At 40.8% G+C, this 16,186-nt stretch overlaps 1 protein-coding gene across 2 annotated transcripts in view; it reads right to left on the bottom strand.

The window, feature by feature from the left end:
• LIN7A (lin-7 homolog A, crumbs cell polarity complex component) overlaps positions 1-16,186 on the bottom strand; it is a 169,895-nt gene that overhangs the window by 26,185 nt on the left and 127,524 nt on the right. The window contains exons 4-5 of one of the 2 annotated variants that reach the window (XM_082255187.1): positions 3,470-3,679; positions 2,072-2,286 (exon numbers count right to left, since the gene is read on the bottom strand). In XM_082255187.1, coding sequence (XP_082111313.1) covers positions 2,072-2,286; positions 3,470-3,679 — 425 coding nt within the window. Of the gene's footprint in view, positions 1-2,067; positions 2,287-3,469; positions 3,680-16,186 lie in introns of both variants that reach the window. The other variant, XM_082255188.1, reaches the window with a different exon arrangement.

Genomic DNA, 16,186 nt, shown 5'->3' with positions numbered 1-16,186 from the left:
GGTTTGCGCAAAAGTTATTGCGTTTACTAACTAAGGGAAAGATTGTTGTAATTTTTGTTGTTTTTTTTTAACGCGTACTGGCGGCAATCTGCGATTTTTTTTGCGGTCCTGCGACATTGCGTGGGACAGATTGGACCCTTGACTGACATTTTTGACACTTTTGGGGTTACCAGTGACATTACTACAGTAATCAGTGCTATACATATGCACTGTTACTGTAAAATGACAGTGGCAGTGAAGGGGTTAACTTTTTTTAGAGGGAGGGGTTATATATGTCCCTAGGGGCGTGATTCTAACTGTGATTGGCTGTGGCTTGAGGTGTATGAACAGTGATCAACGGTCCTACATAGTAGAACCGTATGATCACTATTCCTACACAGGGGAGAATGACAGGCGGCTTGTTTACATTAGCCACCTGCCTTTCTCCTGCTCTAACGGACGATCGCGAGTGACCGGCGGACATCGGGTCAGCCGGTCACACACGTGGGGGGGGGGTCCGTGACTGCGTGGGAGCGCGCCACCGGCGGCGCGCGCTCGCTCCCTAGACCCTCACAGGCTAGCGACGTAACCCTACGTCGCTTTGCCTGTGAGGGGCTGACTGCCGACGTAAATCGTCGTGCGGCGGTCGGCAAGCGGTTAAATCCATTATATACATAAATTTAAATGTTTAAAGTGTAGTTTGAAGAATACAAAATATTAGGCATACCTATCAGCCTCACTCATCATACAGGCAGTCCCCAGGTTACAAGCAAGATATGTTCTGTAGGTTTATTCTTATGTTCAATTTGTATGTAAGTTGGAACAAGTACATTTTTTAAATGTAACTCCAGCCAAAGAAAATAATTTTACGTTTTTTTTTTGTATAGCATAGGGAAGGGTTACCACCCCTTTAATGGTTGTTTAGCTGGCTGTGCCTCTGTTCAGAAGATTTCACCTCACTTTCTGTCCCTACGACAATTGCATTTTGAAAATTTAGAGTTGTCATGGAAACAAGGAATGGTGATAAAGCTTCAGTGGAGACACCTTTTTCCTGTGATAACTCTTACATGAGTGAATTTCCCTTCCCTTCTTAGGGGTAGATTCCTGATGTATGTCGTATGAAGGTCGAATGTATGTAACTCGAGGACTGCATGTATAGTGAATTCACAGCTATATAGACTGAGCACCATAACAGCACTACAATACCGTTCCTTTCCATACTGTACCATCTCTCTGCCCCCAAAGCCTCTTTATTGTTCTGTTAATTTGATTTTAGCGTACATCCGAATGGAAACTATGAAGTTTATTTTCACTTTTGCAGTCAAATTGGGATAGCACCTACTTTATATTGGTTACATGTTCTCATTCACGTAGCATAACCTAAAACATTTTGAAAATTGCTGCATATATATATATTTTTTTTTTTGCCTGTTTTCTGAAAACCCCAAAACTGAAGCTTTTCTTTTTTTGTAATGTTAGGGAGGGGGCTGAGAAGTTTATGGTTTTATTATTAACCCTGTCTGTACTCATTATCAGTTGTGAGCTAGCTATGACCACTGTCTGCCCTAGCCAAGAGTTAAAGATCTTAGGGCTTGGGTTCTGCATTGCATGTTAAAAGGAAGGAACTTTATCTATCCCTAGTATGTCTTTATTGCACTATGGAATTTTTCAGAGTAGTTTGCAGTCTACCCAAAGGCCTGCTCCAAAGAAGCAACTAAGTGAGTAAGAAATACGAAAAAAAACAAAACATTTTTTTAGGTGTGCTGTGTGAATGGGAACACATAACAAAAATATAGTGAGATTTTCTCAAAATTGATTGCAAATATGGAAATATGCTTTAGACATGATATGAAGTAACCCCAAGAAATATTTCAGCAGCTCCTTTTATAATCTGCAGTGAATAGAAAAGAAATACATTTCATCTGAGTTACTCAAGTCATAAAACACCTAGAATATGTTGGCTTCAAATATACAGTATATCAGGTGGGTCGCTACAGCAGGCAATTTATCTTATCCACTATTCCCAGCCATTATTTACCTTCATACAGTATTTCTCAGATAAGAAGTGAAAGCAATGAAAACTCTCACCTACGACATATGATTTTGCTGTGTCTGTTGTTGCTGTTGTTGTTGCTGCTGTTGAATTAATAACTGTTGTTGCTGCCTGCGCCTAGCAGTCCTCAGCTTCTCAAAACGAGCTTCCATCTCATCCAACACCTTGGGTGTGTATCGCACTACCAGCTTAACACTGTCTTTTGCAGCCTTCAGCAACTCCACTGCCTTCTCGTGATGTTCTCCTTCCACACTCTGCATACATGAGAAGAGAACACCTCACATCATTACTTAGTTCAATTAGCACATTTTCTAGGAAAGGAATGTTTCAGTAAAGTATAAATTCCCCTGTAATAATTGCTTTACCAAAATCGGTTTCAGTATATTATTATCTGTAAAGCTACAACACAATACCAGCCTAAATGTACTTCTTGGTTGGCCACGTTGGCACCCTTCTGCCCGACATAAAAATCGAAAGAGCTCTGTAGAAAATTGTCACGTCAGCCAAACAATGGCAGCATCCAATCAGAGGCAGCCATGTTTGGGCACTGAGACAGCCACCAGAAGCTATCATTATCCATTCAGCTCTCCTTAACCATTAAAGCAAACCTAGCAACAGCTAATTTTTCCTGCTAGGTACATGTATGTAATGTGTAAGTTGACTACTTACAGGTCATTATTACTTCTCACAGAAATCATACTAGTCCCTTGATGATACCTTCATCCCTTTTTCCCCAGAAAGATGGAACCGTCTTTGTTCAGGAGCTATCCAAGGTCAGCATCTACTTTGTGGACTTGCTAGCTCAGAGATAACACAATTATTTAAATGTCAGTGTCTGTACAGTATTGGGCTCTGATCATTTATGTGGTCTCAGAAGCAGCCATTCACCGTGTGACCTGCTATAAAGTTACAATGTTGCAGTCTGATCACCCCTAAAGGGTTGACCGAAAAAGGCTTCCCTCTGCCAGCAGCAGACTGATGGGATCATCTCAGCCCATCAAAGTAACTTGACTAGAGCCCAATGACTGCTTTTCTGTGTTAAAGGTTCAGCTTTTTAAAGAGCTGTTTTGCTTTATGTTGTGAATTTTTAAACAGCCCTTGGTCTCATGAATGGCTGATTTGAGTGAGCCCTTTATTAAGGAGAGTGCTGATGCCAGGAACATTGTGGATTTATCAGAAATGAGCTGCATTACTCAGTAATTGCATAATCATATCATGTGCTTAAAGATTTTCATAACTCACAATAAAATGTGTATGTTTTGCTTCAAATCACCTAGGGACATTCAAAGATAAAGTAATACCTGCAGACATGCAGAAAGGCTGAATACTTGTATAGGCAAAGCACGAATGTCTTGGTGTATGCTCTCCACTGATAATGGCTACAAGAAATACATACAAAAATATAATTATATTAAAAACAAAGTAAGTTAGCCATACCACTCCATTCACAGAAAGCAGCTGATCCCCCCTCTTGAGTCCTCCTTGTCGCTCTGCTACTCCTCCTGGAATGATGCGAGAGATATAAATTGGGGAATTCTGCTCCTTTCCTCCCATGACATTAAAACCAAGTCCTTCATCAGTTTTTGGCAATTCCACAACACGAGGGTGGGAATGGCCTTCACTGGCAGCAAATGCAGCAACTGTAGCCTGAAATAAAATAATTTGTTTACAAATTACTTAGGGCTGGGTTTTTATCTAAATCCTCTTATGAAAGGTTTTGACTTCAAATTTAAGATAATCAAAATATACAAAATTAATCATATTGGGGTGCTGATGGAGAGACTAAAGGGTCAGTCCACCCAAACAAAATATATCAGTGTTTTGTGGAGAGTTAAACCCCTCAATATTGTATTATGCCTCCTAAGAACTTCAGTGGTGAGTAGGGATGATCGAACTTTTGAAAAGTTCGGTTCGACCAGAACACCCGAACTTCACGAAAGTTCGGCCCGGATTTCAGAACCCCATTAAAATCAATGGGACCCGAACTTCTGTAATCAAAAAACACAATTTTTAAGCCCTAAAACCCAATAAATGCCCCTAAAAAGTGCCTAGGGTTCTGGGTCATGCCCCATTAACTATTAATCACACAAAAAAAAGTTCTTAAAAATTGTCATTTTTGATAAAAAAGCCAATTATTGAAAAATTAAAAAAAAAAAAAAAAAAGAGATTTAGTATCTGGGGGCTCTAAAAGGTGTGCATGTGAAGTTTCAGCTCTGTAGCATGTCCAGAACCATGAAAAAAAAAAGATAATTTTTCAGTAGAACAGGGATGTGGGTCGGGACCCTCCTTTAACTTTAACACCTATATGATCTTTTTTTCTGGTTCTGGACATGCTACAGAGCTGAAACTTCACAGGTACACCTTTTAGACCCCCCAGACACAAAATCACACAAAAAAAAGTTCTTAAAAATTGTCATTTTTGATAAAAAAGCCAATTATTGAAAAATTAAAAAAAAAAAAAAAAAAAAAGAGATTTTTTGATTTTTAGTATCTGGGGGGTCTAAAAAGTGTACATGTGAAGTTTCAGGTCTGTAGCATGTCCAGAACCAGAACAAAAAAGATCGTTTGTATTAGAAAACTTTAAGCACAGGAATATGGCTTCTCTGCTGTAACACCTTGCCGGTTTAATAGCAGGCATTTTTTTGGGTTCTTTGCAGTCAGGAAAAACATCTGAACTTGTGTATAGTGGTACTGTGCACAAGTTCTGATGTTTTGCCTGCCTCCAAAACCCTCCAAAAAATGCCAGCAAAAACACACCTGGGCATTTTTTTTTTTTGACGCTAGCGTTTTTTTGGCATTTTTTGGGGTTCTTTTGAGGCAGGCAAAACATCTGAACTTGTGTATAGTGGTACTGTGCACAAGTTCTGATGTTTTGCCTGCCTCCAAAACCCCCCAAAAAATGCCAGCAAAAACACACCTGGGCGTCTTTTTTTTTTGACGCTAGCGTTTTTTTGGCATTTTTTGGGGTTCTTTTGAGGCAGGCAAAACATCTGAACATGTGTATAGGGGGTATATATAGGCATATATGTCTGAATATATACCCCTAGACATATATAGGTGTGATAGTAGCAGAAATATATTACTGTAAATGATTTCATTAGCGCAAGCATTTATTTCTGCTACTATCACACCTATATATGTCTAGGGGTATATATTCAGACATATATGTCTATATATTCCCCCTATACACATATTCAGATGTCATGTCTGACATCAAACATGTCCTCAAAAAAGCACTGGCAGTGGCAGCCCCTGCAGCATAAAAAATGCTTGCTGGTGAGAAGCCACATGCCTGTCCCGAAGCAACTCAGAGAAATGATCATTTCTCTATAGCGGTCACCCTGCTATGGAAGGGTTTTGTCACCCTGCCATAGCAGTCACTGTCAGTTAACCCTACACTACACTACGGTCCCCTGACACTTAACACTTTCCCTACAGAAACTAAATTTTTGAAGCTAACTTAAGTGTAAAGGAGCACTCTAACTACACTAGATATCCCTTTCCTCACACTAAAAATAGCTAAATGACACTTTTAAAGTAAAATTAACAGAACTGCTTCCACTCTCTTCCATGTCCAGTATAACAATGCTGGGAATATGGCGGGGGCGATCTTATATACTGGGGGGCGTATTCACTAATGATTGGTCTAGGGACCCCCTAGTCACTCCAATCACATTCCTAGCATTCTCCTGCCCCCTCAATTGGCTTTTGCTAATGGTTCTGGTCCAATCACGGGCTTTTAAAGCCCATTTCCTGAAGCATTGCATTTTGGGCGGTTCTGGTTGCCGAATTCCGAACTTTTTGGGCAAAAAGTTCTAAATTCGGCCGAACCTCGAACACCCAATGTTCGGGCCGAACCGATGGTGGACCCGAACCGTTCGATCATCCCTAGTGGTGAGGTCTCTATGCTTAAAGTTTTTCTAACGGCTGAAATGTTTTACCTTAATGCATCCTATACATGAAGATAAATACATTTTTGTATCTAGTTCCCACCCAACCCCCCCCCTTTACACTTACCTTAGCCCCATAGTGATTCTGTACATGAGAGCAGGGGCTGCTCTGTCCCTCCTCACAGGGCTTTTGGCTCCCACTGCTGTCAATCAGGTTCTGTGACAAAGAGCGAGGGATAAGCTGTGCCCCACTGTCTATGTCTGTGGATGCAGCCAGCAGGGCTTGGGAGCAAGCCCACATGAGTACCCCCACAGGAGTTCCGGCAGGAAACTCGAGAGGAGAAGGATAGGGGCTGCTCTGTGCAAAACCATTGCACAGAGCAGATAAGTATAATATGACCCTGACCCTTAAGAAGTCATGTGACCAGTGATGTAACATGTAGGAGGAGCCAGTGATGTCAGATTCTATGTCACCACGACCCGTTTCCGAAGGGAAATACAATATTGGTTTTTATGCAGTTACAAGCTTCTATAAATGGGAGTGTACCGGATGAAGTTGTTTTTAATCAATAAATGTGTTTTAAAACATACTGCATGATTAAATCATTCTGTTTGTTCACACATAACCATGGAGTTTAACCATTCTGGGTAGAGGAGGATTCAAGGGAAGATATCGGACTCCACCTTGTGGATTGGCTGTTTGTACATTGTAAGATACCATTGTGCTGCTGGTGAGCGCGCATTGCACTCAAAGGTGGATAGCAGGTGGATGGATCTTGCACAGATTTACTACTGAGCACTGAAGTTTTTTTTACTAATGTAGCAGGATTCCCAGCCGTTGTGCTGGATATGGGTCCCCCTGGGCCACCGGGTGCAACAAAAGTACCCTTGTGCATGCTCCTTCAAGTGTGAGTGCTGAGAGAATGATCAGTCCAGTGTCTTTGAGTTTTTTGGTTTATTTGAGAACTTGAATGGGAGAAGGGAATGAGTGGGATACTCCTCTGGCTCAACTATGCACAATTTTCTAGGGAAACTGAAAACGCTTAATGCCTATTATTATACACTTACATTACCACTATTATGGGTTTATAGAAGTTCCACACTGTTTTATTAATAGAATAGCGCACCACCCCAACATTATTATTAAGTATAACATGTTTGTCATTTTTGTAAAAAAAAAAAAAATGTAAAAATTACCTTTAGAAATACTGTAAGTTCTTTAGGTGCAGGCATCATAAGGGGTCCCCACTGTCTTATTGGACTTTGCCACAACTAAGGGCTAGTTTTGGAAAGAGTGGAGGGGTATTATAACACCTGTCAGGTTTTATTGCTGCCTGTGCCCCCTTTAGGGAGATTCACCCTTTATACTTGTCCTGTTTACCATTATCATTGATAGTGAAAGTAAAATAAAATCCCAAATTTTAGGTTGTCCCCAGAAAAGTAATAGAGGGCAAATCTTCCAATGGGGACACTAATTCTGATGGCCTGGGGGTCCCCAAGGGAACCCCTAAGTTGCAGAGATTTCCTCTCATTTCCTGTTTTGGATGGGGGACAGGAAGTGAAGGGAATTCTCCACCAATGGGACAGAGAACTCAAAAATAAACTGACAGAAGCAATGACCCTTCCTTACTCTATCCAAAATGAAAAAAAAAAAAAAACAAACATGTTGCCTACAGTTTTTCTTTAAGTTAAAAAAGAAGCAGGTGACCACCAGATTCAATTCATAAGCAAGAAATAATTATTGGATGGCCAAAGTCTTTAAAGTACCTGAAGAGTAATTATTGCATTTTCACATTATATTTCGAACATAGCTGGGAAACAACTTTTATTCAGTCATTCCCTAATGAATATTCAATCCCTAACTGTAATATATTTATTTGCTAAAACATTGTGGGATTGATTCACTAAAACTATAGAGTGCAAAATCTGGTGAGGCTCTGCAAAGAAACCAATCACTTTTAGTAAATCAACCCCTGTGCATTGAAAACAATTGTCATTTTTTTCATAAAATACTGTTCCGTTTTTTTTTTTCATAACTTCTGCACCTTAGTGCAGACTGTTCCTGCCTACATGGAAATGTTCCAGCTTTATCTGCACATTATAAGTCTGGACCACTTTACTTAAAGCGACAATAAAAGTGGAATGTGCCTGTGTAGTGTGTAATGGATGGCCTTTTGTAATCGAAATCAGAATCGCAATTGGGAGACAGCTGTCACCATATATCAGGTAGTGCCAGAAAAAGACCTTCATAGCTGGATCACTTGGTATTATTTTAACGAAAGCTGCTTATGTAAAATTAATAAAAACACCTTTTGAATTTATATTTACAAGTTACATAATATTTTAGTAAATGCGTTAACTCCTACTTTAATGAATGACACCAATCAAATAATTTACAAGACAGCAAGTCATGCATCCAACTTTACACTGTAATCTGTATTCCAAAAAACCCTACAATGTTACTTTTAATTATCTCAACATGAAATCAAAAAATGTTGTTAAGCACAAAAAATCTTCAAAATGTTTTCAAAATTTACACAGCCTTGTACTGTACATACTAATGACAAGGTTTCTAAAAAAGTATTGATGTTTCCTATAGGTGGAGTGGGGAAGGGATATATTTATGAGAATACAATGGTGATGAAATGTTATTTTCAGTTAGGAAATGTGGTACAGATTTACACGGCAGGTGATGTTCTTTCAAAAATGTGGTAAATTAGGTTTCTAAGAATCAGAGTATCCATATAAAACAATCAGCATGCAATACTTAGTATGTCAGAACTCTAGAAAGATAAAAAAAATCAGAGATAACACTTTTAATATAAAATAAATCCAGCACTGGAAAAATATTTCATATAGGATTGAGGTGTACCATAACAATACAAATTGGGCTATACAGGTGCATCTCAGTAAATTAGAATATCATCAAAAAGTTACATTTATTTCAGTAATTTAATTTAAAAAGTGAGACTCATATAATTTAAATAAATACGTTACACACAGAATGATATATTTAAAGCATTTCTTTCTTTTAGTTTTGATAATTATGGCTTATCACTAGTGAAAACCCAAAATTCAGTATCTCAGAAAATTAAAATATTACATAAGACCAATAAAAAAAAAAAAAGTTTTTTTTTAATACAGAAATGTTGGCTTACTGAAAAGTATGTCCATGTACAGTATAGTATGCACTTAATACTCGGCCGGGGTTCCTTTTGCATTAATTATTGCATCAATATGGCGTGGCATGGAGGTGATCAGCCTGTGGCACTGCTGAGGTGTTATGGAAGCCCAGGTTGCTTTAATAGCAGCCTTCATTGTTGGGTCTGGTTACTGATTCTCTATGGAGTTTAGGTTAGGCAAGTTTGCTGTCCAATCAAGCACAGTGATACCATGTTCATTAAACCAGGTATTGGTACTTTTGGCAGTGTGGCCAGGCGCCAAGTCCTGCTGGAAAATGAAATCAGCATCTTCATAAAGCTGGTCAGCAGAAGAACACATGAAGTGCTTTAGAATTTCCTGGTAGACGGATGCACTGACCTTGGACTTGATAAAACACAGTGAGTGGGCCAACACCAGCAGATGACATGGTTCCCCAAATCATCGCTGACTGTGGAAATTTCACACTGGATCTCATGCAACTTGGATTCTGTTCCTCTCCACTCTTCCTCCAGACTTTGGGACCTTGCTTTCCAAATGAAATGCATAATTTTCCACAGTCCATGATTATTTGGGGAGCCATGTTATCTGGTGTTGGTTCACTGTGTTTTATCAAGTCTAAAATCAGGGCAGCCCTCTACCAGGAAATTCGAGAGCACTTCATGCTTCCCTCTGCTGACAAGCTTTATGGAGATGCTGATTTCATTTTCCAGCAGGACTCAGCACTTGCCATACTGCCAAAAGTACCAATACCGGGTTTAAAGATCATTGTATCACTGTGCTTCATTGGCCACAAACTGGCCTGAACTAAACCCCATAGAGAATCTGTGGAGTGTTGTCAAGAGAAAGATGAGAGACACCAGACCCAACAATGCAGACGAGCTGAAGGCCGCTATCAAAGCACCCTGGGCTTCCATAACACCTCAGCAGTGCAACAGGCTGATCGCCTTCATGCCACAATGCATTGATGCAGTAGTTGATGCAAAATGAGCCCCAACCAAGTACTGAATGCATACTATACTGTACATGAACATACTTTTCAGTAAGCCAACATTTCTGTATTTTATTTTATTGGTCTTATGTAATATTCTAATTTTCTGAGATACTGGATTTTGATTTTTCACTAGCTGTAAGCCATAATAGGCAAAAGGAAAAGAAAGTAATGCTTATGTAGCACCCTCCTAGGTAGGTGCTAGAGAGTCAGTATAGTTTTTGGCTCTTTCAGAGGAGCAGCAGGTACATTCTATATTTCTTTCTGCTTAACAAGGAGCAGGATCTGTGAGTTAGGTCTGTGCTCAGTGTGTGATTCATGTGGTCTGAGGGAGTGTCCCCACTGATCCAATTGGGAGGCACATTGGATAGTGGAGGAAACCTGACCAATGGGCACACAGGCTTTATTACAGCCCCAGTGATTGGCACAGACTGCTGTCTCAGTGCATTGTGGAGTGTGGTATAAAAGCCAGGAGCACATGTGCTAGGGGTCTTTGGCTGGTAGGAGGGTGGCGGCTGCCTCCTCTTCTTCAGGGGTTGGTGTATGGTCACAGGCAGTCAGCCTGGTGAGCAAGAAGTGTGGAGCTGAACCCAGAGGTCCAGGAGAGCTGACTAGGAGGAATTGAAACACTGGAGAACCTGAAAAAGCAGTATCGTGAGTACAGGGGATTGTGTCTAAGGGCCTGACCAGGAAGGGGAGTAGTCAGAGGACAGGTGTCAGCTGGTGAATAGAAAGGGGGTACTAGGCGAGTGCCATGAACATAAATGTTAAAGAACATTACCTCAGATTCATCTAGTGGCAGGATGAAGCTGCGGCCTTGCCGCATTCTCAGATAGAAATCCTCAGCATTGTGAATAGTTCAAGTGTTGAAGTATCCCAATCATCCCTTCTCCCATCCCCATCTAAAATAAAACAACAACCCCTAGACTGTTAATTGACTGAGCCAGAAAGTAAAGTGTTAAGATTCTACATGCAGTTGCTATCCGTAACCCAGGTACCCGAAAAGGTGAGAAATCCAGCCACTCTCAAGGGGGCAGGGCTACACTTAAAATTTACAGTATCACTTGGTGTGTAACACACCTATATAAAATATATGAGTTTCACTTTTTAACTTGAATTACTGAAATAAATTAACTTTTTGATGATTTTCTAATTTTTTGAGATGCACCTGTATAAGGGCTAGTTTAGAGGTTTACAGGAACCTGTTCTTGCAGTTTTGATTTAGGCCCCATGCACACAGGACATTTTGCAGCTGCTGTTAGCAGCTTCAGAGGTTTTTTTTTTGCAGCTGCAGAATGCCCATCCATGTTATTCTATGGCCTCATGCATACATAGAGCTTTTAGGAGCTCCAAGTGGCATAGGCGTTTAATAGCTGCAAAAAAAAAAACAGGACCAGTGCGGTCTGGAGCTGCAGCGTCAAGCTGTAAAAAAGTCTGACGCTGCTAAAGGCTGAATTACGTTGCTATAACGTGCGTTAAGCCACGTTATACATTTTTTTTCCTCCATTCAAAATCAATGGATCCCTTTTGATTTGAATGGAAGGCGCATCGCAAGTCGGATCAGGATGATCCGACTTGCGGTGCGACTTGCGCTGTGAGAATCTTGAGGGGGAACTCCATGCCAAAATGGGAAAAAAAACTGCATGGGGGTCCCCCCCAGGTTCCAAACCAGGCCCTTCGGACAAGGGCCTCTTCCCGACAACCCTGGTCAGTGGTTGTGGGGGTCTGCGGGCAGGGGCTCATCAGAATCTGGAAGCCCCCTTTAACAAGGGGGCCCCCCAGATCCCGGACCCCCTCCCTATGTGAATGGGTTCTACATCATCCATGACATAAGGGGGCGGGGCCTCCCGATGATTTCACCAGGCCATGCCCCTAATGGCTATATAACAAGCTGCAGAGACTGGAGACCGGCATAATCACCGGGGACAGTGTCGGAGGAGGACCAGAGGAAGAAGAAGACCAGAGGAGGCGAATGAGCAGAAGGGCAAAAGAGCAGAACAGCGGATGGCAGAAGAGCAGAGAGGAGAAGACCAGAGCGGAGAAGACGGAATGAAGATTTTTAATAAACTTTTCAAAACGTCTCCTGTCATTATTTACATACGCTGCCTTTTATCAGGTGAATGGGTAGGGGTACAATGTACCCCATACCCATTCACATAGGGAGGGGGTCCGGGATCTGGGGGGCCCTCTTGTTAAAGGGGGCTTCCGGATTCCAATGAGCCCCTGCCGCCACACCCCCACAACCACCGGCCAGGATTGTCGGGAAGAGGCCCTTGTCCTCATCAACATGGGAGCAAGGTGCTTTGGGGTGGGGGGTGCAGAGCCCCCCCCTGCCCCAAAGCACCCACACCCCCCCATGTTGAGGGCGTGTGGCCTGGTATGGTCCAGGGGGGGTGGGGCCACTCGCTCGTCCCCTCCCCTTTCCTGGCCTGCCGGGCTGCATGCTCAGATAAGGGTTTGGTATGGATTTTGGGGGGGGATCTCACGCCGTTTTTTTCCCATTTTGGCGTGGAGTTCCCCCTCAAGATTCTCACAGCGCAGGTCACACCGGAAGTCGGATCATTCTGATCCGACTTGCGATGCACCTTCCATTCAAATCAATAGGGATCCATTGATTTTGAAAGGAGGCAGAAAAAACGCTGCTAAAAGCTAAGTGGCCAAACGTGCAATAACGCCAATGGAAAAAGATACTGAAAGCACGTTTTTACAGCTGCTTTTTCCTGGCATTAGAAGTGGCTCTGCAGCTCGTTTTTTCTGACGCCCTGTGTGCATGGGGCCTAAAGGTCACTTCACGTGTCCCTTGCGGTGTTCCTCTTCCAGGAGTAGAAATGCTGAATTGACTAGTTACCTTTTGTGAGGTTCATAAACCTCAGGGCAATGAAGGCATTACATATCCAAATATAAATGAGGGTGAGGCCAGCACATCAACAGTATTAGGAAAAAAACTTTCATTTACTTAACAGCTTTCTACCAGCAAAGTTCCAGAGATGCATGGGGACCCCTTTACCAGTAAATCTCTTTATCTTTCTGTTACGGGAAGGGGTGAGTATACAACATATGAAACAGAGTATGAAATGTCTTCTATCAACTGCAAAGGAGAGTCTTTCAACTACCCAAAATCTATTTTAGGACCCAGCATTTTTAGTTTCATTCTGCTTATTTTAATAAAGTTGCCCTTCCATTCAAATTTAATAACATAATAAATTACTAAGCTCTTAAGAGTTGGTGAATCTGTTAGGCTTAACAAATGCTTGGCTTGTGTTGCATGTTGCCAATTTTTTATTATTTTACATTTCTTCTTCCAAGATCATGCTAATTGCTGATCATGCTAATTGCTAAGAATAGTAAGAAACCTAGATCTGACCACCAGTGGTCATTAAGTTATTACTGAAGAAACATGTAGCTTGTGCTCACAATTTGAACCGGTAGGATTTGTCCAACTCACTAAGAGCAGCAAAAGAAAAGGAAATGTTACATTTGCAAAGTTGATTGATTTGCTTGGCTATAAAAAAATCTAAGATGCTTTAAAAGTGCATTTATCCTTTAGGGCAGATCAATTGCTCATTTCCATTCAAACATTGTTTTAAACCACAGAGCAACATTGGACTACTTTGAATGAGCTCCTGTGCTGCTACTGTACAAGAATAACAAAGAAATGAGAAGATGTATAAAAAATGTAGGATAAGAGTCTTTTCCAACAAAGGCAGTACTGCACCTGTTCCCTAGTAATTGAGTGAAAATCTAGACTTTTATTAAAAAGCTTTTGAAAACTATAGAAAAAAGAAAGTATGCCAGTGGGACTATGGAAACTTACATTCAATGACATTTAGATATACTTCATTAACAAGCAATAAACGTTCATCCTGCCTTCATGTTTTTTAAGATAATTGCAAATGTATCACTTTATAAAATTGCCAATTATAGCTTTCAGTGTGGGATTTATAGTCAAGCTCTGTCATACACTAAATTTCTCCACAGTCTTCTGATGCAAAAAATGTTCTCAACATTCATTTTTATGATTATTAGGAATTCTACATCGAAAAGGCAGAACTACTGGAATGTGCAGCCTGTTATTAAAATCTTTTATAATTGTGTTCTTAACATTAAAACCGTCTCGGTTTATTCAAAATGTCTCTAACCAGGTTTTTCTTTATGAACCAGAAACATATATTCATTTGAATAGTTTCAAGGTCCCATTAGGTCTATATTGTTGTGTCAATCATGCTTATTCATAGCAACCTCCGCAACTGAAACTTAACAATACTTTTAACAGATTTCTGCAGTTGGTACTCTTTTCTAAAAACCTAATTGTAGAAGAATATAGTACTAAAATCTTCACTGTGTCAGAATGTAGACCTTAGACCATCTTATTATTTCAAGGCTTATTTCAAGGTTACTACATCTCTATAAAACAAAATATCCTGTCTCTTTATAGACTAGTCTATTTTTTTTAAGAATCCTGCCTGACAGTAGTATATGAACTTGTGGTCTGTCCTTTCCTCATTAAATGATGCTAGTCATTTTTAGTTAAGGTAAAAAATGAGAAGCTGGACTCTGCCATAGGAGGCAAGTATACACTATATCAGCCTTTCTCAACCTTTTCAACACATAGGAACCCTTGAAATAATTTTCAGGTCTCAGGGAACCCCCGCTAAAAATGGCTATATTTACAACTCATGATATATTAGTGTAATGGTCAGTGGGCTCAATGCTCCTTACACTTGTGAACATTGTGAAGAATTACCTTCTTCCAGGTAGCTAAAAAGATCAATGGTGTCAGGGGAACTTATGTGAGAGACAGAAATTGCTCATTGCTCAAGGAACCCCTAGCAACCTCTGGAGGAACCCTAGTTGAGAACCACTGCACTATATTGTCAAAAGTATATGGACATCTGCCTTTACGCACACATGACTTTTAATGGCATCCCAATCTTAGTCCCTAGAGTTGAATATTGAGTTTGCCCATCCTTTGCAGCTATAACAGCTTAAACTCTTCTGGGAAGGCTGTCCACAAGATTTAGGAGTCTGTCTATGGGAATGTTTGACCATTCTTCCAGAAGCGCATTTGTGAGATCAAGCACTGATGTTAAAAGAGAAGGCCTGGCTCGCAGTTATCCCAAAGGTGTTTTATTGGGTTGTGGTCAGGACAGGTGCAGGCCAGTCAAGTTCCTCCACCCCAAACTCACTCATCTCTCTCTTTATGGACCTTGCTTTGTGCACTGGTCCAAATCATTTGGTGGAGAGAGGATTATGGTATGGGGTTTTTCAGGGGTTTGGCTTGGCCCCTTAATTCCAGTAAATAGGACCCTTAAGGCGTCAGCAAACCAAGACATGTTGGACAATGTCATGCTCCCAACTTTGTGGGAACAGTTTGGGGATGGCCCCTTCCTGTTCCAAAATGACTGCACAAGAGTTGAAGCTATTATAGCTGCAAAGGGTGGGCCAACTCAATACTGAACCCTATGGACTAAGACTGGGATGCCATTAAAGTTTATGTGCGTATAAAGGCAGATGTCACAATACTTTTGGCAATATAGTGTAGATAAGTTGATCGATCGATCAACTTGGTACATTCAGCCTGCCAATTAATGGTTTGAATCTCAGCTGGTTTAGCAGGAAACATGTATGGCTGGTCTTAAGATGCTGCAGAAAATACGGCAGTGTAATCTTGGCCAATGGAAAGGACAGCTTAATTCAGGGACAATTAATGAAAACATACTAGAGACAGAGTGCATGCAAGTGTTTTATTTAAATAATTAAACACTTTTTTTTTCATTTTGGATAGAGCAAGGAAGGATTATAACCCCTGTCAGATTTTTTTCACCATCTGTCCCATTGTGGAGATTTCCCTTCACTTCCTGTCGCATAGCCAAACAGAAAGTGAGAGGAAATCTCTCTGTCCTTGGGGACCTCCAGGTCACCAGAACAAGTGTCCCCATTGGGACCCAAGAATTCCTCTCTATTACTTTTCTGGGGACAACCCAAAATTTGGGATTTTCTTTTACTTTCACTTTCACTTTCAATGATAATAGTGAACAGGGCAAATAGAGAGGGTGAATCTTCTTAATGGGGACACAGACAGAAATAAAATCTAACAAGCGTTCAAATCCCTCT

This window comes from Pelophylax lessonae (assembly GCF_965119305.1).
Source record: "Pelophylax lessonae genome assembly, chromosome: 4".
In the NCBI taxonomy this organism is placed as follows: Eukaryota; Metazoa; Chordata; class Amphibia; order Anura; family Ranidae; genus Pelophylax; species Pelophylax lessonae.
The sequence above is the reverse complement of the archived record's forward strand: the minus strand, read 5'-3'. Positions and strand labels throughout refer to the sequence as shown.